The sequence below is a fragment of the Perissodus microlepis genome, chromosome 14 (genome assembly GCF_051167445.1).
Source record: "Perissodus microlepis isolate ML-2025 ecotype Zambia chromosome 14, ASM5116744v1, whole genome shotgun sequence".
NCBI classification, from domain to species: domain Eukaryota; kingdom Metazoa; phylum Chordata; class Actinopteri; order Cichliformes; family Cichlidae; genus Perissodus; species Perissodus microlepis.
In genome coordinates this window covers 33,137,565-33,162,750 of record NC_140474.1, presented here as the reverse complement: position 1 = coordinate 33,162,750, position 25,186 = coordinate 33,137,565, and the positions used below count along the sequence as shown (strand labels likewise).

Sequence of the window (25,186 nt, the reverse complement as noted above, 5' to 3'; positions counted from 1 at the left end):
AACACAAGGACATCCTCATGGCAAAACAACAAGCCAAATGACTTAAAGTCTGTATACTAGCTTCTTTTGATTGTTTAAAAAAAAACTTGCATTTGTCATTGTTGGTTAGTTTTCTCTGTATATGCATTGGATCTGCCAAATATATTAACCTTGTTGACTGGTTTTGACGTACTGGAAAATATGACTCTCTCAGTGTCAGGAGACAATGTTCATCTGTTGGGTCACATCACTTTTGTGCTGCCCAAGTTTTCATAGATGAAATAATAAAAAGCTAAAGGTGGTTATATATCTGAAAAGTTGTAAGTGCAACGAAGACTTCATGGTACCAACAACTTGTCCAAAGCATACAATTTGGCCTACACCATGTGAAATAGGCTATAGACCCCTCCAACATTGCAGGTTTTAAGAACTTGGAGTATCAATGTTTTCATCAAGGTAATACCACATTTAATGCGTGCAGGTGTCCAAGATACAAATCTCCCCACTTGGCAGCCCTCTTAAAACGCTTTGGGACATTTATTGTTATTTGTTACTGGACTGCATGATCTAAATTAAGCTATAGTTCACTGTTTATTGTGCATGTGCCAAATGTCACCCATAAGATTTTTTTTTTTTTTAAAGGTTGTCATCCGTTGCCACCTCAAGCTGCTCTTTTGTCTTCCCTGGGCTCCCCCCTTTGGTTGTGATCTACCAACAGCAACAGGCAGAAAATCCACAAATGGACATCTGAGATGAATGGACTGTTTTAGATGATTTATTTGATAAAAATAATATGAAATATGATTACATCTCAGAGCAGAAAAGAACCTCATCATTCATTTTACACAGCAGAGAGGAAAAAACTACGCTGTAGTTTTAGAGTAGAAACAAAAACCTGGGAAATAAATACAAAGTATTTTGAGTATTTTGATTTCACTAGAAAGGGATGCAGAATGTCAAAGAACAAATACTTTGGGGCTTGGAACCATTTCTATTTAGAAATTCTCAGGACGTTTTATTTTTTCATCAATAATTCCTGAAACAATTCAAAAAGAAAGAAAGAAAGACCACAGAGGTTTCAGAGTGAGCGTTCTGCTCTGAAACACGGGCTTGGCTGTGGCTGCCAGAGGCCTTACAGACTCCTGCCTACAAGGTGTTGATTCCAAAGGTAACAGCTGCTATGGTTCCCCTAGGTCTCCCTCCATGGTCCGGACCAGGACATACAGCTCAGCAAGCCCAACTACTGATGCGGCGATCACCGCTGAGATCACCCGCTGCAAAACAAATGTTGGAAACTATTTCAGTAAAGCAAAACAAGAACGTCACAAAATACAGAGAAGTTTTATAATGGGACGGACAGCAGCAGGACCGCTTCTCTTACCGCCGTAGTCTCAGTGAACAAGTACTGACTGCCCATGTAGGAACAGGCAAAAGCAGCAACTATTGTAACCAGGAAGTTGAATATGGTGACCACAACTGCTTTGACTGACCGCACTGCAGAGAGAGAAGGCACATAAGCTTAGGATGCACAATCCAGCCTCTATAATGAGATGCTCAATAGTACACTCACCCTGCTGTCCGAAATCTGACAGCACACCATGGCGGTTGATTTCCTGGAAAATCAAACAAAAAAAGAAAAGTGTTAAATATTTTAAATATATAACTTGTGTGTGAACCCCACAATCAATATCAGCACTTTGGAAAAAATGTGCACATTTTCTCTGTCTTTGGAAAAATGCATCATTTTAAAAAAAAATGAATGAGAACAATTTAAAAGACAGGGTTAAGACAACGGAAGAGAATTCCACAGCCTTGGTGCCTGAAAAGCCCAATCCCCATGTGTTTTGAAACTAGTACGTGGACCAATAGTACCTTCTGACCTGAAGACCTAAGTGCTTGGGAAGATGCATGAGGTTTCAACAGGTCAGAGATATACTGGGGAGCTTCACCATGTAGAGCTCTAAAAGTTAAAACTAAAATTTTAAAATGAAACCTAAAGTTTACTGGCAACCAATGAAGAGAAGCCAAAACTAGAGTAATATGTGACCTCTTCTTAGTGCCAGTTAAAAGTCTTGCCGCAGCATTCTGTAAAGTCTGAAGGCCATCCAAAGCTGATTTGTTGAAACAAGTAAAAAAGACCGTTAATACAATTCAAATGAGAAGAAATAAAAACATGAATAATCATCTCAAGTTCTGCCTTTGACACCAGTAGTCTGAGTTTAGACATGTTTCTTAGATGATAAAAACAGTTCAGAACCAGTTGTTTGGAGTGACTCTCTGGCAACATTGAACTGTCAAATATGACACCCAAATTTCTATATAATTTCTATAAGATTTGCAAAATATTCTGTTCTGGCATTTTTTTTTTATCATGTCGTTAAGTGAGAAAATAGACTTCTTCAGATGTACATTATGAACCTCAAGCTTGGAATCCATCCATAAACGTTCTAACTTGCATTCTATCTATATTTTTTTTATTTGCATTACATCACCATCCCATCGTTTTAAGAACTGGCATGGACGAGGATGGTTTGTACTCCTCACCATGAGAAAAAAAAACATCCAAACATTTCAACAGCACACCCAATACGTTCCAGTGTATTGACCCTGAAATGGCAAAGATGCTTTTAATATTAACAAAAAATGTACCTGAGCATTGACATTTCTTGTGATCCTTTTGTATTCTTCATTGGCTAGTTTAGCTTTAATCTTCTCAAGACGGGCGACCAGCTCAGGGTTCTGAAGTGAGAGGAAGAAGTCACAGTTTAGTTTTTCTCACTACACTGGCTGGGCCTCCTGTGAAAACACTCTAATTACACGGGGCCAAGTTGCAGAAATTACTACATGTTAACACTGCAGTAGATCTACAGATCTATGGTCTATCACTCACATGTGAATACAGTGTAACAGCAATGGATGCGCATGAGTGTACATCACAAAACGTGCAGGAATTTACTTACCCTAGGAGGCTTCACGATTTCAGGCAGGTGAAGCGAGCTATCCTCCAGCAACTCATGCAGGTAGAATGGATGCCCTGGATAAATGCAGCCACGGTAAAAAATGATATGAAATTGTACACACACACACACACACACACACACACACACACACACACACACACACACACACATACATACACACATATATATATATATATAATTCAGTATTTTGTTTTTTCTTTTTTTCACCATTGTCCTGAAGATACTTCTTGATCTTCCTCGCTGTACTGAATGGCAGGATTGTTGGTTCCGGTTTTTCAAGAACCTCCTCCAGCTCTTCTCCCAATGCTCGAGGAAGAGCTGACTCCGACTTTCCCAGTAAATGTGTCACTTTATTTCTGAATTTATCCCCCACCACAAATGCAGAAGCCATGATGCGATTGCACCAAAAATTAAACGAGTTTTTTCGAAGCAACTATTTAAATAACGTTTTCTATCAAACCTGGCCTCAATATAAACACGGGCTTTACTTTATATCTACTGAAATGTACCGTTTAAAAACGAAACCCAGCATCTGCTAAAAACAAATAAAAACCCTGGTACGCAGCCATATTGCTTGTCTTGTGACAGGCTGACGTAATCGCTCACGTGACCATCTTCCTGACGTTTTATTTATGGTTTTTTTTTCTTTCTTTTTTGTAAAACCTTAGTCATATATATATTATTGTGAAAAACGCCAAGACGCCAATACGCCAAGTTTATAATAATGATTTCTTTCATTTTTAACTTAAACGTTTGTCACTACATGACACCTTACCTTGTGGTGCCTTAAAGGACTCATCATAAACTCGTAAAACTTACCGTTTTTGCATTACTAAGCTTTGACACAAATTTAAGCAACAGTACTTTTGATGGGACACAACTTTCCAACACTAAATTGTCCCAAACTACCGGTTCGCAATCAGCATTTTAACCAATGAAATGGTGGAATGAAAATAAAGGAGTGTTAAACTTTTATTTTCAGACTACAATGAAGGTCATATTTGTTGTAAACGAAAATAATTAAAAGAAGGTTACTGAACATTAAGTGTTTGGTTCTGTTATTACAGTCGTTCCATGAAGGCAGCTCAGCTATGATTGGCTCTCAGCGCTGGAGGACAAACGAGTGTGTGACTGTGCTAGTATAGGAAAGATGGCGGCTAGTGCATTACGTCGAGGGTTGTTGAGTAGTGTCAGTAAATACAACAAGACGCATGCTCACAGAATACTGAGTGTCGTTGACACCAGCTGCGGGTTCGAGGCATACAGACCGCGGTTACTATGCCGAGCTTGCGGCCTGCCTGACGGTGTTCAGCAGAGGAGGTTTATGTCGTCACGGTAAGAATCCTCAACTGTCCTCATATGCCAGAGCTAGCATGCTAAAGACTTTAGCTAAGCACGAGCTCTTCAAAATGGCACCGTTAGTTAAAGACACTGGCCATGCTGCTATTAAGTGGACAGATGCCTGTAGGTAGATGATACCTGCATAGTGAGTCCGATGTGCAAATGAATTGGGACTCAGAACAAGGGTGATGTGCAGAGCTGTTGTAACCACAGAGGAAGAAAGCTGATGAGCCATACCATGAAGATATGTGAAGCAGTTGTTGAAGTTAGGTTATAAAGAGAGGTGGTGATCAGTGAGCAGCAGTGTGGCTTCAGAGCACTACAGATTTGATGTTTGCTTTAAGAGTGTTGATGGAGAAGTATAGAGAAGTTCATAAGGAGCTTCACTGTGTCTTTGTGGATCGGAGAAGACGTGATTGGGTGTTACTGGAACTGTGGTACTGCATGAGGAAGTCAGGAGTGTCAGAAGTATAGGAGGGTGGTGCAGGACATGTATGAGGGCAGCCAGACAGTGCTGAGGTGTGTGGTTGGAGTAAAAGGTGAGATTTACAACTGAGATCAGATCTGGGCTCCTTATTTGCAGTGATGATGACAGGCTGACAGTTGAGGTCAGGCAGGAGTCTCCGTGCCATGTTTGCAGACAACATTAGAAAGCGAGGTGTGATCTGTAGTGAGAGTAGGGAGCAGGTGGTAGAGAGCCTGGAGAGGTGGAGGTATGCTCTGGAGAGAAGAGACATGAAAGTTAATAGAAGCATGACAGAATGCATGTGTGTGAATAAGCAGAAGGCAGGTGTAAGAGTGATGCAGGCAGCAGAGGTAGTAAAGGGAGATGTTTTAAAATACATGGGGCCAGCTGTCCAAAAAAGGGGAAGGATTACATGGTAGTAACCGAGACCTGCTGTGATGTATAGTTTGGAGATGGTGGCACTAACATAAACACATTTGGCAGAGCTGAAGATGGTAAGATTTTCATTCGGAGTGACCAGGACGAAGACCTCAGGGGGACAGCTCAGTTTGAGCAGGTTGGAGGCAAAGCTAGAAAGGTGAGGCTGAGATGTTTGAACATGTGCATAAGAGAGAGAAAGCTGATTAACTGGCTAAAGTACATTGAATATGGAGCTGCCAGGCAGGAGGAAAAGTTGAATAACACATAAAAGATTCATGGATGTAGTGAGTGAAAGAGAACATGGTGTGACAGAGGAGAATGCTGGGATATGGTGAGATGGAGGCAGATGATCTGCTGTGGCGACCCATGGGTACCTCGAGTTTTTCCACGTACAATAGTTGAAATGTCTTTATTGTAACCATCGGGTATCAATTTGCAATAGCAATATTAAGCTGTCTGCATGTAATTCGCTGAAATGTTTTTTTTCTCCCACACGCTGCAAATGCATTTTTAATCTCCCCCTTCTTTTCTACCTGGCGCACTGCACTGAACATGCATGTTTATATTTTACCAGATAGGAAAACACTGCAAATAAAATGCTAAATAAACCAGCTGTGATTTCCTGTGACTGTTCTTGGTCAGTCGTTTTTGTAGTCACTATCTAGACTTTTGTTTCTGTAATTTGAGGTTATCACATTTTTTATTGTATAGATTTTATACGTTATAAGCATAAAAAGCACCCTTTTCATTTCGGTTGTTTTATATTGTCTTGTGAATTATTGCTTGATGTCCTTTTTTGTTGCTATGATCTTTTGTTAAAGGTCTAGTGTTGACCACAGAGAGACTTACTGTGACTGTAGAGTCATTTGTGAAAAATCTCTGTGTAGAACTAATGGTTAAAAAGTAGTTGAAATAAAACCTTTCATTTCATTCAGTTTTTTTTTTTTTTATTCAAAGTAGGGAAAAAAGAACATTGAATGGTCGATTTGAATGCGTATACCAGTGCAATTTTAGGCTCTATATGGATTTTGGAGGTTAAACATATCACAGTGTATATATGGTGATGTAGCCAAAAAAATATTGTGATTTTAGATTTTCCTCATATTGCCCAGCCCTACTTTAGGGTCCATCTGAAAGAGGAGGATTTACCAACAAGAAATGAAGAATGCACAGATATTGGCTGTTAAGTAGCTTGCCAGCATTAGTTGAGCAGCACTTGATGTTGTTACTGCTTCCAACCTATGGCGTCAATTCAGTACATGTTTAACTACACAGTAAACATTTGGGAAGATTCTTCTTCAGTGGTTTGGCAGTTTTAAAAGAATTTAGTAGCACAAATATAGGCATTGAAAAGTTATTCAGCAATATCTGCGTTATCCTGATAGTGTTTGTATTATTTCCTTATTATTAATGCTGGCACTGTCATTTTAGTGAAGAGAACAACTGAGAGACCCTTAACACATTTGGTGCTGCACAGGCTGCAGTTTGCAGGCTGCACAGAAGCACTGTCTTATTAACATCATTTAGACACCTGTTGGCTCCCTGTCAGTATCTCAGTTTCGTGTGTTAATGTTTGCCTCTCCTGTTATTTAGGACTTAAATCAACCCAATACTTAATCGTTGATGATTGGTGGACTGATCTTATACAGTCAGACCTGGTAATGGGAGAGTTACCTTGGTGTAAATGAAGTTAATTGTCTTACTGCTGACAGGCTTGTACCAAATATTATATACTGAAACTAAAAATGGAGTTGTATTAACCGCCGACAGCATTGCAGCAACCACAAAAGCAGTATTTCTTTAAGATTAACACTTCATCTAGTTATTCTTAATTTTAAAATTGGGCATATAATTCCCCAGGTCATTATCAGGCCTTAAAATTCAGTACAGGCTTGCAAGTATTAACTGTAAAGCTTGTATAATATTGTAAATTTATACATGACTTCAGCGATCTAATGTACAGTAAGACTGGCGAGAAGAGCCGTGAGCTGACATCCAAGCACTCTGCAATCTTTCCCTGTCTCTGCAAGACTGGGATGTATCAGGAAGACTCAGTAGCAAACACAGGCAGGATTCAGAGATGTGTGCTTGGAAGGAATCCAGGCATGGACTAGCTGATTAAAAATATAAATATATATGAACTGACATTGTTTGTGCTCAGGAAAAAAATGCTGAAAGGATGTGTGTAAACAGGAGTGCCAGTGAAGTTGATGTTAAACAGGTTAACGTGTCATCTCTAGTAGAAGCAACAGCAAAATTAAAGTTTCAGATTAACTGGATCAGTATGTATCTGTAGCTCAAATTTATAATGGAACTGCTCTGTAAACTGGGAAGTGCTGATATGACACAAGGAACAGAGCCGCAATGGAGACAATAGAAAAGAGAGCCAGCAGACAAGAAAGTACAGTTGTGTCAGCTGAAGGAGGAAGATGAAACACAACCTACTGTAAAAAAAAGACCTATAGTAAAGCTCCCAAGGAGTAGTGAAGATTTTAACTTTGCTTACTGCTCATGCTTTTATTGTACTGTAGCTCTGGCTTTCAGTCTTTTCCTAGATATTCTAAATGTTTATTAATTAGTTGTGTGGACAATGAAATGGTTAGCTCATTATTGATTTCTCAGCTTTGGTTTCACGTCCTCAATGGTCACCAGTGAAAGCCCAAAGATTGCAGGTGTGGACAGAAAGAGAGGCAGAGTGTGCTTGATTTATCTGTTCTGTGAGAGAGAGTAAAGGTGGGTGGACAGGTGGGTGAGTGCCCACACGCTGGTTGGAATAGCAGCGGTGAATCAGCACACTCTTGTATCGTTAAGATTTGTTTATGCAACCTTTTCCTTGTGTAATGATATCTGATGACATACTGATATTTTTATATTTTTACCAAGCTTTTCTGTGATATGTTGACTGCTCAATGGCACAAATCCCCAACCCAAATGAATGGATAGTGACATGGATAGTTTCTGTTCTTGGCAAGGCGTGTTGTTGACAAGGGCTAGCTGTTGGCTGAGGCTGGGTCCAGAGTTTGTAGCAGTGTGGCTAAATTTAGATTGTGGACAGTGTATCGACTTGTCTCAGATTGCTGCACAAGTAGAAAGTGAAGAGGAGCCCAGAGGGGTTAAAGAGTAACTTAGGCCAGTTGTGCATGTTTGCATAGGCTCATTCTTGTTCTCATCATTTGACATCTTTAAGTGTTCATCCATATTCTAAAGTCTTTGGGCTGGAGGCTATCCCAGCAGCACAGAGACTGCACCACCCTGACCTCAGGGCAAATACTGCATTCTCTTGTTTCTTATTAGTGGGACAACAACCCTAACCTGTTTTGATAAAACATTGTCACCAAGTGGTTACAGCTTTGCAGGTTCGTATTGCAGTTAGTTCCCTTTTTTTTTTTTCAAAAAGATCTGCACTCAGAACACTCTTTCACAATATGGTTTACCATCTCCACCTCAAGACAGATTTATCTGGTAAACTCTGGCATTTTAGCACTGAGTGGCCATTATACCCCCTGCAGTTTTTGGCACTTCCACGTTGACTCAATTTTCAGCCCTCTCTCGTCATGATTGACATTTCTGCCTGGATTGCATCTGAACTTGGTTTGTCTTTCAAGCAAAGTTGAGATGGTCACCCATCAGAACTGAGTACAGTATTGTCCTCCCGATCTTACCCAGAGGTATTCATTCAGAATCTGCATGTTCATTGTTTTGTAACCATATTTCTAATAAAAACAGCTTACCTTGTGATTATTCTTGTGCAATACAACTTGTCCAACTTGGTGTGTAATATTAAATCTCCCCATCCATATATCCACCTCATTAATCCCTGCTCTTCATTTCTGTTGTGAAGATTAGCTTTGCAGGAAGCACAGAATAAGAGTGTTATTTATATGAAGTGACCAGCTGTTGTTATCGGTGCCAACACGTATTGTTTGTTTTGTTCTGAAATAATGATGGGGGCATGGAGTTTGAGTCCAACTGTATTTGAACAAAACACCTCAACGGTCAAGTGTTAACAATATTCTCAAACTGTGATTGAGATCAGGGCTGAAGAGAGTCTGCAGGACCTGTCTTCCTATAGTGCTTAATGCATATTTTTCCATAGGATGGCAAATTCCAAATTGCTGTCGTTGCATCTCTGGAATTTCCCGACCCGGTGTGCTGTCCGATACATGATGATTTGTTGGTTCAATTTTTGTGCAGCATGCAGACCCACACAGAGTTCAGAGTGTAATGATGTTGCCTGTTTTTGGCAGGAACAGGCCTGAGGGGAAGATTCTAGAGACTGTGGGAATGTTTGAGGCTGTGAAGCAGCACGGCAAATATGAAACAGGACAGGTAAGACCTTCACAATTTCTTCATGCTTATACCGAAGCTGGTTTGATGATCTGGTTTCGCTCATGTTCCTTCTCTTGTATTAGACAGATTGACTAACATAAATTTCATAGGCCCTTCTACTGCACACGGACCATTACAGTGTTACAGAGTTAGATTACTCTGTAGCCTTGGTGAGTTTGGGCTAGTGGCTCATGAAGCAGTTCTCCGCCTGCTGCAGGTCACAGCAGACCTTCAAAGCAGTGCACTTGGAGTTTGAGAGTGGGAAGAGGCTCTGGACCAAAAAAAAAAGTTCCATATGAGAATATTACAAAAAAATGTTAAAATTGGGGGCAGAATATACATTTTAGAAGCCTGCCCAGGGAGGCTGCATGTGGAACTGCTTAGTTAAAATAACTCCCAGAGATGAATAAGAAATGCCCTTTGACTACCCTGTAAGTTTCTTTTTTCTACAGAGGTGTGGGTGTGTGTGTGTGTGTGTGTGTGTGTGGGGTTTTTTTTTGTTGTTGTTTGTTTTTGTTTTACTCCCTTGCATGACTTTCTTTCTTTGTTCTTTAATCTTATTACTTTAGTGGTCAGACTTTAATTCCCTGCTCTGGCACTGTATGGTGGATCTTAAGTAGTGCAGAACAAAGCAACAGTGTGGAGAGGATAGAAACAGCTCTGCTCCAGTGTTCAGCATTACTGCCCATACCTTTATCTATAGTTATACATGATGAACGACGCCAGAACAGTGAGTGAGAGAGAACAGGCCTTTTAGACTATGAAACAGTTTATGTAACTCAGTGTTGTCCATATAACCTGTTTGCATCATCTCTTCTAGTGACTGTAATCCCATACAACATTGTGTGTATTGAGCGTCCTACATGTATAATTTCTGAAAGCCTTATCTCGTTGTTGTTGTCGGGCTCTCCCCTAGCTGTTTCTCCACAGCGTGTTTGGCTACAGAGGCATCGTCTTGTTTCCATGGCACGCCCGCCTCTATGATCGAGACATCACCCCTCCCATGTCTGACAGGTAGGGTGGTCTGGGCTAAAATGCCCATCTCAGCTTGACTTTCTGGGCCTCTGCGTGGTTGTTTTGTGTGTTGTGTACTGAATTTGTAGTGCTTCTTCCTGCAGCAAACCTGAGCCCCCAGGGGCCCACGGCTCCAAGGAGGTGAAGGGGAAGACTCACACTTACTACCAAGTCCTCATTGACACCAGAGACTGCCCTCATATAGTAAGTATAACTTGTGCTTGTACTGAGATCAGGTAGTTATTCAGAGCGTCAACCACTGTCTTGAGCTCAATTGTGGATACAGTCTGTGTGATCTCAGGCAGTGCAGTGAGTGGAAATGTTGCTAGGTGACAAACCCTCCACTGTGGTGGACTCAAACTGTAGGTATTTATTAGTGTTGAGGTCTGCAGGTATGTAACTGTTGGTCTGTGCGCTGTGACAGTCTCAGAGGTCCCAGACGGAGGCAGTGACGTTTCTGGCCAACCACGATGACAGCAGGGCTCTGTACGCCATCCCAGGTATGCACACTGGTCAGGAGCCACTCACTCATACATCTGACTCACATTCTGATTGTTTTTCATTTATTTCTTATGGAGGCTTTTGTCATAATAAAAGACGGGAGATAGCTGGTGATGTCTATCTTGGGATCTTACAGTTGGCATTAGAAACTGGCGGTCATACTTTAAGCATTAAATTTGAGTCTGGCCAGAATAGAGCACACCTTATTTTTACACAGTCACATCCAACCTGCTGTCAGAGAGAAAAGGGCAAAAAAGCAGCTGGTGTTATTTTATCAGTGCTGAGGAAATTACGTAATTGACTCAAAATGTTCAAATATTGAATTCTGTGAAAAGAGCATTTTTGATAATGGTAGTTATTAGGGCTGGGCCATATCATACCGGTCACGGTAATACCGGTATAATGTTGGGCAACGACAAGAAAATGAAATATCCTGATAGAATACGGGTAAAACGCGCATGCGCTGTGCCTTTGTTTTCATACGCACATGGCGAAAAAGGCACGGCGGCGACGGAGAATGACAAGGGCGAAAGCGGATCGTTGAATGAAACGAATGAACCAGAATTGGTTTGTAAAAATGCTGCAACTTCAGTGGTGTGGAACTGGTTTAGCTTTCGTCCATCAGATACACAACAAAGCACAATTTTTGGTAGAGCATGCTAGCGGGCCGTCGTTATTACCGTGTTGTTTGGAAAATACGGCACACTTAAAATCAATCCTTTGATTTTTCTGAAAGTCGACAGTGACCCTAACCCTGGACATTGGCCGACATATCCTCAGCATAACAGTGTATAATATCCACAAAACTTAAAAAGAGCTTATACACACGCAATACGGTAATATTATGTTGAAGCACAGTACGTATCACTCCGCGAGGCTCCTCCCTACGATAGACGTAATGCTCCGACAACCCATCAAGTGGTGCAATGTCCACTGGAAATGCCTTTAGGTTAAACTGTCAGCAAGGAATTTGCATTTGCACTGTTACATTTTTATATAACTTTAATGCAAAAAACAGCTGCTTGTTTAAGTGAAAATACATTGATGGTTTATTTTGCACTAATAAAATTGTGGAGTTGTAAAGTATTTTGTCTAGTGTCAATTATATCGTCAGTTATATCGTTATCGCAAATTTTCAAATGTATATCGTGATAAATATTTTTGGTATCGCCCTGCTCTAGTAGTTATGATGGTTCTGTTTCTGGCTGTCCTCTTCAGGTCTGGACTATGTGAGCCATGAAGACATTCTGCCTTATAACTCCGCAGAGCAGGTCCCCATCCAGCATGAGCTGTTTGAGCGCTTCCTCATGTACAACCCTTCAAAAAGTAAACGCAGATCTTTTTTCAGCTCTGTGGTTTTGTATAAGTCCACCAGGTTTCTTCTATATCTAACAGATGTAGTCGACATGTTTCCTTCCATAGCATTGTTGTTTCATAAAGTTGTGACAGACCTACATATCTTATGTATGTAGGTCTTATCTTGTAAACATGACGATCCTCTGGGCAGTTTCATGAATAAAGGTGGTGGTAATTTCTGCAGGATTGAGTGCTTGAGTGGCAAGTTTTGTAATGTTAAAGTTTATGCCTCCTATGTGAAACTGTCATTTGTAGTTTGACTTTTGGTTCCGATCCTTATAAGACCCACTCAATGGCCACCTAGAATGCCTAAGAAGCAGACTATTTTTAATGTGACTGTTTTTTGTTTTTGTCTGTAGCTCCTCCATTCACAGCCAGAGACACCCTTAAAGCATGGCAAGAGAAGAACCACCCCTGGCTGGAGCTCTCAGACGTCCACAGAGAGACAACTGAGAACATCAGAGTCACTGTCATCCCCTTCTACATGGGAATGAGGGTAGCTGGATCTTTACGGATATTACTTGTATATTATTTGTTATTGCAGCACAGCCTGAGCCCCACCACCTCACAGCTCAAACACTTTTCATTGGTGTTATTAGGTGTGCTTCGCAAGATGTTGGCTTACAGCCTGTTTCTTTTTAATTTGTAGGCTTAAATGCTCCTCTGTAGTTTGCTTGAAATCTAAGGTTAATTCTTTGTTGTCCTTAGGAGGCCCAGAACTCTCATGTTTATTGGGTGAGTAGTTTTATATTTTATCATGTAAATTAAAGACAGTGAAACACAGAAATAAACAGCTCAAATCTGTTTGTGTTGTCTTCCTGCAGTGGCGCTACTGTATCCGTCTGGAGAACTTGGGCAACGAGGTGGTTCAGCTGAGAGAGAGACACTGGAGGATCTTCAGCCTATCAGGAACTCTGGAGACGGTCCGAGGACGAGGTGTCGTAGGCAGGGTGAGCATGCTTACAAACACGAGCAGAACCACAGACAGCAACGAGATGTGGAGTTGGACAAACGCAGCTGGCCACAGAACGACAGACACGATTAGCAATTAATCAATCCCTCTAAGATAATACTATTACATTAGTAATATTACACACCATATATGCATGCATGTCATATATTATATTATATTACTTGTTTTTGACACTGGGGTATGTAATAGACTATGTGCACGTTAGCATATGCTACTTCCGGTGCGGAAACTCCTGTGGGGAGCTTTGTTTACGGTCCAAAACAAGTTAAGCAAATGAATGAATCAAGCGGTGATTTACATTGGATTATAGAATTCTGATCTCATGCTTCATAAGACGTGTTTTTGGGGGGTCCTTTAACCAAACATAGTCCACTTAAAGGACATCTGAGATGTAATTTTTTTTAAATGTATTCTTTCATTACGTATCATAACATTGCATATTACATATCATATTAAAAATAAACATGCATGACTGCTGCAAAGGCCTCAACACCAGAGTATGAATGATGAATCTTTTCAAGCCCCCAGTTCTGATATGATACAGATGCCTTGGCTCCGCTTGTCTGTTAGTATTTTGGTCTGATTCCAGAGTTGAATGAACAGACTGTCGCCCTGGCTGTGAGGAGGAGACTGTCGCGTTTGTTTAGAAATGCTCAGCTCTTTGTACTTACCTAACAGGAGCCGGTGTTGTCTAAAGAACAGCCAGCCTTCCAATACAGCAGCCACGTGTCTCTACAAGCCCCAAGTGGTCATATGTGGTGAGTCTACATCTACCTCTTTCTTCACATGCTATAAAATCCAAAGTATCTTCAGCTTTTCTCACTTAATGTTTTTATTATTGTTGTTTTAGGGGAACGTTTCGCATCGAAAGAACTGATGGTTCCCACTTTGATGTCCGCATTCCTCCTTTCTCCCTGGAGAGCAACAAGGATGACAAAGCGCCTCCTGCTGGCTACACATTTTAAGTGTGTGCTACCACCGTCAAGCCCGGGATACGCTGCCAGTCCTGCTTGTGTCATTATCTAGAGTTGCCCCTGACTTGTAACATTGCTTCAGCCTTCAACCTGAGTCTAGCATCAGGAAAGCTAAGCAAAGGGGAAATTATTAGCAGTTTCTAGATTATCTAAATGCAAGCCCTCCTTGAACATTTTCTGCCCCCCCCCCGCAAGAAAATTCATTTAGGCTAGAAAATCAATCTGCAATCCTCTGCACTGGAGGAGATCTGCACAGTGAAGTGGAAGAGAGCTGAGAGTTTGGAAGGTGAATTAATGCTGCCAAGCTGGGCTGGTTCTGACATGCAGTAGCTGAAATATTGACCAGTTTATTTTTATACATGATGCAGTACTCTTGTCCTGAACCCTTTTTCGTTCTCCCCCAATTGTTGTTGTTTTGGGGTTTTTAGACACTTAAAGAGACAGAGAACGTGTCAAAGTGTGGGCCTGTTAGTGTAAAAGTACATAAGATTTACTGTGTCACAACAATGAAGCAAACTGGAAGTTTAAAAAATATCTCACCCTGAAATGTCAAAAATGAAACCACATCTCTATAAATCTAAAGTACAGAAAGTCAAAAATGGCAGCATAGCAGTATTTGGTAGTTTAGAAGTGGTCAGCAGTTACTATCTTGAGTTAGTGCAGAGTGGTCTGTCTGCTTTGCATATATTAATTTGCTGTTGGCTAAAACTTCCCCAGGACACCAAAACTCGAGTCATAGAGGAAAAACGTTAAACCTGACCCAGATTTGTTCTAATGCTGCTGTTTCTGCTTGGGGGGGGGGATGATGATGATGATGATGATGATGATAAAAATAAAAGCTGCCATAAACATTTCCAGATGAAGAATTTGGGTATCAAACTCTAGAATTCTTCACTTGTGTGATCATTTAGGTGTCAGTGATTGGATAAATGCCTATAACTAATGGTGTGTTATTGATGTAGATTTTTGGAGATCTGATTTCTAAATGTGCTTCAGACACTCTGAAATGCATCCACTTTTGTTCAGTGTTGTTAAGTAAAACTAAAAGTCACAAGGCTAAGACTTGTGAACCCTCCTCCTGCTGGTGGCAGGTCAGGTCCCCACTGACTGTGAACAGAAGCAGCTCTCTGTGGAGTCATCAGCGATGATGTTACCAGAAGAAGAGTTTTGTGTGCAAGATGTCCGCCTTCCTCTCCGCCGTCTGCGCCCTACAAAAACCAAACCGTCATCTTGATCCTGTGCACATGTGGATGACTGTGACTTTGTAAAAGAGTTATGAGCCTAAAAGTTGTAAAAGAGGAAAGAAACTAACTTGTTTTTTTTTTGCTTTGATAAAGTGATTTGATGGTTGAAATACTACTGTAAATACCGATGTAATTAGAAGCAAAATAAATACACCTTTTGAACAATATTCGGACTTTCTGCTGAGTTTGAGCTTGTGTGAAGCTATCAGACTTGCGTAATTGTTTCCTGTATGTGGGCAGGAAAATTGGCTTAAACCTGAGTCCCTAGTAACCGGTGGTTGCCAGGGGGTCACCAACCCATCTCTAGGGCTATTTGAGAGAGTCACTATCTAGCTCAAGAAAAGTAAGGCCTTACCACAATTATTAGGGATGCTAAATATAACCACATTGATGTAATGGTTCCACACAGCTGCCACCAGATGTCAGTGCAGGTCTTTCCCTGGAAGTATAAATAACTGACAGCTGTTTCAATTTGTTTTTTGGAGAAAACACTCATGTATGTGTTTTAGTTTATGCCAACTAACTAAAAAAACAAAGTCAATTAAAACTAGATTTCAAAAAAACTTGTAATTCCATATAAACTTTCAAAAAAAATGCTTTGATATGGAAATCATTTTGGCTGACACTTAAAATTCTAGCAACAGGTTTAAAAAAAAAAATGTGGGCAGAAAAATGTGATGCTAAGAACACCTGACAGTAGTTCACCACGATGAGCGTGGGTATAGAAAAGAGCACCCCTCCAATTATGTGTCAGGACTCAGGGAGGTGCATCCTTGAGCCTGGTTCTACCGAGGTTTCTTCCCCTTACAAGGGATTTTTTCTTTCCCACTGTCGCCAAGCGATTGTTGGGGTTTTTTCTGTGGGCTCTTTATTTTACAATTTAAAGCCCCTTTAGGTGTGATTTAAATAAAAGTGACTGCACAGAGCAGTGCACAAAGTAGATCTACTCTAATATTAACTTGTATTAACTTGTAAGTTGGTGTTGTGGTTGACAATTTCCGCAAAAAATAAATTTAAAAAAATTGTTAGATACAAAATGCTTAAATCAAGGTCCACTATTGGCCGATTTTCCTAGAAGACTACAGTTTAAAATGCATGACTCATCTCGACAGATACACCCTCTCCATTTCTGCCTGTGAGCAGTGCAGCTACAAACCGACACATTTTGAATGGACTCTGGTAGAAAAACCTCCCCCGCGGAGACGGAGCGTCAGCGCCGTGAAACTAGACACTTGGCAGTGCTCATACCCTCCCGGCCCTCCTCCTGCCTCTCCTCATCACCCCGCCAGGAGGAAGGAAGACTTGCGGTCACGTGCACTCGCTGCGCGCCCCCGTGCACTCGAACAGAGGGTGCGATACATAATTCGGTCCCGGGGAGGGGACACCTCAGTCCGGCCCCTTCTGTCAAAGCCCGCTGAGCCGCAGCCTGCACACAGCAGGACGAGGCGCGGATGCGACTTCTGCTTCCTGCCTGCGAATGATGGAGAGTGAGGCCGGGAGGAGGACCAGCGCTGCTTTTGTTGCAGGTACAGTGGGACTTCCAGCGGCCGAGGAGGGACAGGGCAGAACGAGGAGCACCGCAGACGTAAACACTGCCATGCCCTGCTTCATGCAGCAGCGATCCTCCGCCCGCTGCTCCTCCTCTGCTCCAGGACAGAGCGCTGTGTTCTAGAGGACAGCTCGGGAGGAGGAGGAGAGGGTAAATATTTGGTGCTGAAGTTGGGTCGGGGATAGGAGGCTGTCGCTGAGGCAGACTCACTGCTGGGGTTCCCCGGCAGCCTGACTCTGCTGAGTCCGCGCTCTGCGGCCATGCGGCAGGCAGCATCCAAAGACCTGTTCCCTACATGAGCTCCAGCTCCTGTGAGTAACAGCACAAAACTACCAGCGCTCCTTCTCAGCGTATCTGCAGTGTTGTGCTGTACTCTGGGAGCAGGCACACTTTCCACATTTCACAGAGACGTGATGAGCTGCTGACGTTTTACTGAAGCAGGTGTCTGACACGGGAATCAAAGCTGCCGCTGCATGACTGCTCTGTGGGACCAATCTCTTTGTTGCCACAGTTCACATTAAGAGGCAGCACCATGGGTGCCAAGCAGGCTAAAGGCCAGGAGCCTGCAGGAGCCAGTCCTCAGCACAGTTGGAAGCGGACACCCACCAAGGAGCGGGGAGACATCTTAGCCTCCCTCATGCTGAAGTCAGGGGACAGGCTGAGCCGTAGCGGGACGCCACCGCCACCCTACCAGCGCCGCATCGGCATGATCCAGGAGATGATGCTGATGGCCAAACAGGGCAAGCAGGATGAGGCCACGGAGATGCTGAAGACGCTCCGACAGGTAGCCGCTTAGTCTGCTGTGTGAATGATGCTTTTTCTTTCTGCACACTTCCTCTGTTCTTTCCTGTCGTGCTGTATTACCTTAAGTTAATGTCAACAGTGATGCTGAAAGAGAAGCCAGGCTCAGACTAACCGCTGATGCTCACTGACTGAAGCCATTCAGAGACTGACTTCCTGCATGCCTGATGAATTGACGTCCTCCCTGCAAGTATGCCTGGCAGTGCCTGACTCTGCTGCATGGGTACAGAGTGGAGAGAGTGCTGTGATTTACAACCTCTCTCAGTCTGGATGCTGCTGTTGCTACAGAGAGAAGAAAAAGCCCAACAACAGGCTGGGAGAATCTGGTGTGGCGAGAAACAAAAGGGAAGCAGGAGAAAGAAAATGCCACCAGTTGAATGGGATGATGTGGAGAGCGGCAGAGAAGGGAAGGGTCTGAGGATGACAGGGGTAAAATTCTGAGAAACAATCTGTGTGTTTATTACTGTGACAGTAAGGAAACTAAAAAGAGCAGATGAAAACAGTGAGGGAAGAAACTGATTTCGACACACTTCGCAGAGCCCATACACTGGCAGTGTTTATAGTTTATCCCCTCGTGACTCAAACTCAGGGAGCAGCACCTGAGGCTTATAGACACATAGCTTCCCCAGATTACTGTTTGGACTTTGGAGATTTTCATCAGAATTGTTCTGTTACTATTTACTGATCAAAGCTCTATGCACTGGTGGCAGATGGCAGTGATAAGCAAACGTTAACACAAAGGTCTGTCTCAGGGTGAGATCTAAAACCTGCAGGATACCGGCCCTCAAGGCCTGGAGTTGGGGACCCCTGCTCTAAAACCTGTGTATACCAGGGTTGTCCAACTCCAGGCCTCAAGGTTTTAGATCTCACCCTGGGTCAACACACCTGAATCAAATGATTAGTTGATTACCAGGTCTCTGGAGAACTTCAAGGCATGTTGAGGAGGTAAAATTTAGCCATATAAATCAGCTGTGTTGGCTCAAGGATACATCTAAAACCTGCAGGACACTGGCCCTTGAGGCCTGGAGTTGGACACCCCTGGTGTATACCTTTCCAGATGTGCTAGCTACCGTTTTGATAGGCAATAATGCACCCCAGTAGCACCAGAGATGCTGATAGCAAGGGCCCTCTCCTCTTTAGTTTGGAGGATACGCCGTCCATGTTTCCCACAAAGAATTTTAGATTTGGATTGATCTGAGCAGTTTTCTACTTTCAGTCCATTTTAAATGAGTTTTGGGTCAGAGAAGACAGCAGTGTTTCTGAATCATGTTCACATATGGCTTCTTCTCTGCATGACAGAGCTTTAACCTGCATACGTGGGTGTTCAGAGACAGTGATTTCTGGAAGTGTTCCTGATCACGTCTGTCAGTGCTGTCTGAAGGCCTGAAGGTCAAGGACATCCACTACAGGATTGGACTTGTCCCTTGCTTACAGAGATTCCTCCAGATTCTTTGAGTCTTTTTGATGATGTCATGTACTGGAGATGATGAGATATTCAAAATCTTTGCAAATTTAGAAGTCTGGACAGTCTGCAATTGTCTACACTTCTGAGAATCACTGGCTCTCTCAGATGATCTTTTAATACATTTTCAACTGATGTTTTACACAAGTAACCAATCAGTGTAAAAATGTTCCTGAACTTGTTTCTTGCTAATATTTTTTATGAAATAGTCAAATCTGTTCATTTAAATCTTCGATATGCCTTAGGTATCCCATTTCGAATCAAATATGGATATGTGAGATTTTTAAGGCGTTGCATTTTGTATTTATTTACACTTTACTCAGTGTCCCAACGTTTTCGTAACTGAGATTATACTTTATGTTTTCACATGCTGAAATAATAGTGACACAGTGTAATATGCAATGTTTTGTAGTTCATGTGAGGTTGTGTCTAGCTAATTTCAAGACGTGGAAAGAAACAATTTTTGTTTCCATGTAAACAAATTAACGTTAATACGCTGGTAATTTGGTCATCTAGTAAGTTTTCTCCAGGCTGTGATCCCTAGTGTGGGATCTAATGAGATAAGCACTTCCAAACAGACCTGAGACTTCCATCTAGAAAGACTCATAATTCATATTTTGTGCATAGCTTTTTCCCCACTTACACTCCAGTAACCACAAAAATGGGAAAATGAGGCATATAAGATGTTGAAATGAACCAGAATGCTTACTGGTTTACTATAGGTCCACAGAAAGTTTCAGGAAACTTAATTTTTCAAGAATTAATTTAATTGCTCAAGTTGATTTTTTTCCCAACAGGTACAAGTTCCTCCAGCACTTATTCTTTTATTTTGTTATTATTGGTTGTTTCTGTTTTCTGTTTGTTTGTTTTTAGAGATTTTCCACTTTAGAAGCAGCTTATATGGCTGCTTCAGGTACCTCTACCTAATGGCAATCAATTTAACCACTGTAACGGCCACTACTATATCTACAAGATCTCTATCAGCACCTTGTTCTTTCTCATGGTGTCAGTAACAATAATAATCAAATAATTATTATTTATGTTATTATTTATAATAATTTATTCATTATTTTATTTATAATAAAATGTATAGCCTAGCTTAGTGATGGAGGATTTAGGCCATTTGTTGTAATGCTGAGTGGTGGAAAGAAAACGTCCAACTAGCACTGAGTAATCAGTAAACAGTAATCTGGGGAAGCTGTATGTCTATAAGCCTGAGGTGCTGCTCCCTGTGCACCAAATAGTACCAAATAGGTACTCAGGGATGTTGGAGACTGAAGGATGTGGTCTGTATTTCTTTATCAGCAGGGTGTTCCAGCTTTAGAGGCCAAACGGAGAAGGCTGAAAACAAACTGGGTTGCCTTACATTTGCATTAACATAATAGAGATAATAACAGGTTTTGATGTTGGGTCATGAAGGCATAATTGGAGGAGTTCCAGTAATATAATGATGATATTTAGTTTCATGTTGCGGAGGGCCTGTGCTCTGCCGGAACAGTATGTGACGGACAGAAACAGGATGAATTGGATAAAGACAATTACTATGAATAAAGGGAAGCAGGAGGAGAGAAAAAAGAAAGACTACCATTAGTGTTCAGCTAAAGCAGAGGACAGACAAGAAGTGGTGGTGAGTGATTTCAGAGACAGTGAAAGACAGCACTTAGAGGGAAACATGACAGAGAGAGAGAGAAAGGAAAGGGAAACAAGGAGAGATGAAAGTGAAGCGCTGATTTTGAAGAGTGTGTTGGTTACGAGCGTCTCCTTATTGTTGCTTGGAAACAATGGCGATAAACTGGCGAGCTTGAATCAAGTAGACATTGATTAATGAAACAGGAGCTCTGTTAGGAGATAATGAGGAGGCTTTCTTCTCAATCACTGCTCTTCACTTAACTCGCAACCAAAAACTGGCATCTCTCTACACCGTTCGCCCCCGGGCCCCCTCACAGCTGATCGCTTAACTGTAAGAAAGAGCGCCGGAGCGTGCTTTACTGGCGCTAAATTTATCTGGCAGGGTTCCTTCAGGTGTTTCCACTCAGCTGCATGGGATTTTTTTGAAGCCATCACATGTGACCAGGGTTTCAGTAGTAGTAGCAGCAGTGGTGTAGCGTTGCGGTTGCCTCTAATGTCTGAAGATGCCAGTCAGCTGCTGAAAGCCTGTGGAGCTTAATGCAGGGAGTAAGTCTGGTTCACCAAACTCTGTTTCATCACAAACATGCGATGAAAGAATGGCACCTGCCTTGTGAGGAGGTATCCCATAGATCTGAATAGTGGCAGTGATGTTAGAAAACACAAATGAAATTCAAATCTACCGTTATGGATAAGGTTCGACTCTGACATGTGCTGCTAAAATTATTTTATTAGAAATGTGATGAGGGCTGAACAGAAAAATGGCAAAAATGATTAAAACAAGCATAGATTAAATCCACATCAAGGAGAAAGGGATATTAAGATGTTTCAACTCTGTGTATGACACTGAAAGAGTGGGAAAAAGAAAAAGTAAGGATGTAAAAACACAGGAAAACCTTCAAAATAACCAAGGAAGTGAACTGTAAAGGACACCAAGACAAAGACCGTGACTTCATGTTACAGCAGCATGATTTGTGTCCAGAGCCTCCAAAGATTTGCCGTTTTCCCAGAACTGCAGAAGTTCTCTGTGGAGTTTTGTGCTGTTTTGATAAAGCACGGCATAAAAGAGTGGATCTGTCTCCATACATTGCACTGTTGTTCGCTCAGACATCTTTTATTTTTGTCTAATCAGCACTTGAGGGGCAGTGTCTCAACGTGGTGCCATTTGATTGAATGATTCATATTGTCCGCGGCTCTTTGAATCACCATGGGTTGAGTCCTGCCGGCAGTGCTAATAAGCAAATTCAAGATCGGTCGTGCACCATTTCAATAGAGACAATGACATGGCAGTCAAAACGTCATGAAAGAAGCCCCAACAGTTACATTAGCTGCCCCTTGTTTTATAGATAGAAAAACAAGATTAAAAAAAAATAAAACTCTTTCCCTCATAATTGTCATAATAAACTAGCCAGTTAACCTGTTTATTAGAAGAACAGACTAGAACAGACTCGCCATTGGATTAATAAAAATATGATAAAATAAATCTAAATAACAAAAATTAGAAAAGAAAAAAAAGATATAGTCATGTGAGAATTTATTTTTAATGTCTGCATACATATAATAGTAAAAACTATCTGACTACCAATATATGATCAGCATATACTTTTATGCATAGATTGAATATAAAAGATGGCTGTGGTAATGCCAAAGTGTGTGAATCTTGCATTCTTTCAAATGGCCAGCAGGGGGGGACTCCTCAGGTTGTATGCATGCCTATGAGAAAATGGCCATCAACTTCCTCAGTGATTGGTTTATGGGCTCCATCGCTACCTTAGAGTTTTCTTCAATAACAGCATGATCTACATTTTATAAACGATGGTCCTCATTAGAGTCCACAAAGATAATACATCAGGACATGATTTAGGGTGAGCCTATGTTGTAATTAACAGGTTGATACTGTAGACTCATACGTGCTAGGTTAATGCTGCCTGTCTGGGCCCTGGACACTGTCTTAAAAGACAATCTTGTTCTCAAGAGTTTCATTTCCTGGGTGAATAAAGGTTCTGACTCTTAGCATTTGTTTCAATGTCTCACTATGGGATGCACCTCCCTGAGTATTCCTCAGAAGCATGTATCTCATTCTGCCAATCCTGATTGGGTGTTGATTGCCACAATCACATTGGGCAGAGCCACCCAACCTTTAAATAGCTTGCACTGTTACATAGTCGGTATTCAAAAACCTATTCTCATTTCAGGGCATATATCTCAAGCTAGCTAGCTTCTTAGGTAGCCTAAGAAGCTAGCTAGTTTCATAGGCTAGCTAGCTGTCCACAGACAGGAGTGTTGGCTATTTCGCGTTGCCGGATGGTAGCTAACTAACGGTCTCCAACAACGGCTAGCGCACCAAGCTGGCCTGTCGGAAACAGATCCCTTGTTGCCCTCAGCCAAAACTGCGGCTGATGGTTTCGACAGGGAGGGAGTCGCGGAAGCCGAACCACAGGCTGGCACCATGTTAATAATAAATAAATACATAATCGACAGTGTCTGTGAAGGTTCTCAGTCATCCAGGTCATCGTAGTCTAAGGAGCTTGGAAAGAAAAACGTCTGGACTTCTTTGAGTTGCTTGAAGATGTTTCACCTCTCATCCGAGAAGCTTCTTCAATTCTAACGTCAAATGCTGGAGAGTCCCAGATTTAAGTCTTAGGGGAGTGTCCCCCAAGAGGGTCATGAACCCCCTGTTGATACTCTACCTAATCACACTAGCCAAGGGGTGAAAACGGGTGTGGGTCACAATCAGCCAAGGTTTCAGGTGAACCCGCTGTGAAACCTAGCCCCACCCTATCATGTGATTTCCTGAGGTCAAATGGTCCAGGATGTGAGTGGGCATTAAGGTGTCTGGGAAAGGATCTCAAAACTGGATTATAGATGGCAGACGGTTGGTGTCGTAAGCTACCGCCTCTGTTCAAAGATGGTCGTTTACAGTGGACATAGATGGATTCTTTCACCCTTCTTTCAAACCGTGTCTTCTCTGTCCAAAATGTGAACATTGGCATCCTCGAAAGAGTGACCTTTGTCAGCCGAGTCTTGTCCTGTCGAGGTGGCTCTTCATCGACAGTGACAATCGACAGTGATTGCTCCACATGTCATTTCGTGTTTGTGCAAGGCTGTTAAATATGGCATTTATTTTCTTATTCTTTACCAAATGTGAGATCCCGGTCCAGATTCTCTTACAAAAATAACAAAATGGAGGCCTGTCTTGTCAGAGGTGGCGCATACTGTTTGGTCAGGATGTGATTTTTGATGAGGTTCAACATCTGCTTCATATATAGCTCCACCTGCCTCTGTTGCCATTTCCTTTTATTTAGCAAAGCGCTGCACTTGATCCATTGTGTTTGTGTTTGCCGCGTCTCTTCAGCTCCACCTTTGTTAATATTCAGCCGGGTTCCAACCACTGCTTTGATGTTGACCGATCCTAATTAGTGTGGACTTTGCTTTCACTTGAACTGTTCTCAGTATGCATGTGTGTGAGTGGCTATGCATTTGACACACAGAGGCCAGGATATTAGACTATGCATTTTTATGCTTTGTCATGTATATTTCATAAGAGGGTAACGTTAATAATGTAATACATTTCTGGAGTGAATATAAATGAACGCACACGATAACAATGATAGTGATTATTATTATTTATATGTTTTTTCCATAATGATTGTCGTAATAACGACAATGTAAAAAAAACCAATGTAAAAAAAAAAAATCTTTCTTCTCTCGAGCTGTTAACTAATAGAAGTATCACACACACATACAGTTTCTCCTATCACACGCTAAATGTTCCCGGTTATTACCACATCCTAATGAGTTATCCAACTATCTTTGGTTTTTTATTTTTCTGTAAGTGCACTGTTTGTCCCCGTCTTGTCCTTTTCCCCCCCTGTTCTATTGTTAGTGTGGTATTGAAACATGAAATTAGGCTCTTGGAGAAACTTGGAAGAATTCTAGAAATATAATCAGTGTCCTAAACCAAGTTCTGCTGACAGATTTTTTTTCTTCCAGTCACTTGTTAGCGTACTTCACAGATCAGACCTCATCGTTAGTCCAGAGGTTTGTAAGCCAGAAGTCAGACATTGTGGAAAGGTTTAACACTAGCCAATTATTTTCAGGCTACTGTCGCTGACCACTATAGCATACACCTGTTGATGAACTAATCATACGTTTCTCTTATGTGGTGAT

At 41.7% G+C, this 25,186-nt stretch overlaps 3 protein-coding genes across 4 annotated transcripts in view; 2 read left to right on the top strand and 1 right to left on the bottom strand.

Annotated features, from left to right (window-relative positions):
• Window positions 1-738: 738 nt before the first annotated feature.
• Window positions 739-3,569, bottom strand: vma12 (vacuolar ATPase assembly factor VMA12). The gene is made up of 6 exons (XM_084950872.1): window positions 3,168-3,569; window positions 2,940-3,013; window positions 2,629-2,718; window positions 1,550-1,592; window positions 1,361-1,473; window positions 739-1,253 (listed from the first exon to the last, which is right to left on the bottom strand). Exons 1-6 carry the CDS (start codon window positions 3,349-3,351, stop codon window positions 1,158-1,160), a joined length of 600 nt encoding a protein of 199 aa, XP_084806998.1. The 5' UTR covers window positions 3,352-3,569; the 3' UTR covers window positions 739-1,157.
• Window positions 3,570-4,073: 504 nt separating this feature from the next.
• poldip2 (polymerase (DNA-directed), delta interacting protein 2) lies at window positions 4,074-15,745 on the top strand. Of its 2 annotated transcripts, none has more exons than XM_084950871.1 (11): window positions 4,074-4,295; window positions 9,441-9,516; window positions 10,433-10,530; window positions 10,635-10,734; window positions 10,955-11,030; window positions 12,250-12,357; window positions 12,747-12,883; window positions 13,096-13,122; window positions 13,212-13,337; window positions 14,039-14,118; window positions 14,211-15,745. In XM_084950871.1, the coding sequence occupies exons 1-11, from the start codon at window positions 4,111-4,113 to the stop codon at window positions 14,323-14,325; spliced, it is 1,128 nt and encodes a 375-aa protein (XP_084806997.1). In that variant the 5' UTR covers window positions 4,074-4,110; the 3' UTR covers window positions 14,326-15,745. The 2 variants fall into 2 exon arrangements, with proteins under 2 accessions (XP_084806997.1, XP_084806996.1); XM_084950870.1 differs by having other exon boundaries at window positions 9,435-9,516.
• Window positions 15,746-16,777: 1,032 nt separating this feature from the next.
• Window positions 16,778-25,186, top strand: part of lrrc75a (leucine rich repeat containing 75A) — a 67,196-nt gene continuing 58,787 nt past the window's right edge. Inside the window, exon 1 of the mRNA XM_084950493.1 lies at window positions 16,778-17,911. Coding sequence (XP_084806619.1) covers window positions 17,660-17,911 — 252 coding nt within the window. The 5' untranslated portion in view covers window positions 16,778-17,659. The remainder of the gene's footprint in view (window positions 17,912-25,186) is intronic.

Bases quoted from the DNA above. Each gene is read 5' to 3' on its own strand.
- vma12 (XM_084950872.1), bottom strand. From the start codon at position 3,351: ATGGCTTCTGCATTTGTGGTGGGGGATAAATTCAGAAATAAAGTGACA. The intron at 3,014-3,167 runs GTGAAAAAAAGA...GCATTTATCCAG, and splicing joins GAAGTATCTTCAGGACAATG to GGCATCCATTCTACCTGCAT. The intron at 2,719-2,939 runs GTAAGTAAATTC...CTCTCACTTCAG, and splicing joins AAATCGTGAAGCCTCCTAGG to AACCCTGAGCTGGTCGCCCG.
- poldip2 (XM_084950870.1), top strand. From the start codon at position 4,111: ATGGCGGCTAGTGCATTACGTCGAGGGTTGTTGAGTAGTGTCAGTAAA. The intron at 4,296-9,434 runs GTAAGAATCCTC...TGTTTTTGGCAG, and splicing joins AGGAGGTTTATGTCGTCACG to GAACAGGCCTGAGGGGAAGA. The intron at 13,123-13,211 runs GTGAGTAGTTTT...GTCTTCCTGCAG, and splicing joins AGAACTCTCATGTTTATTGG to TGGCGCTACTGTATCCGTCT.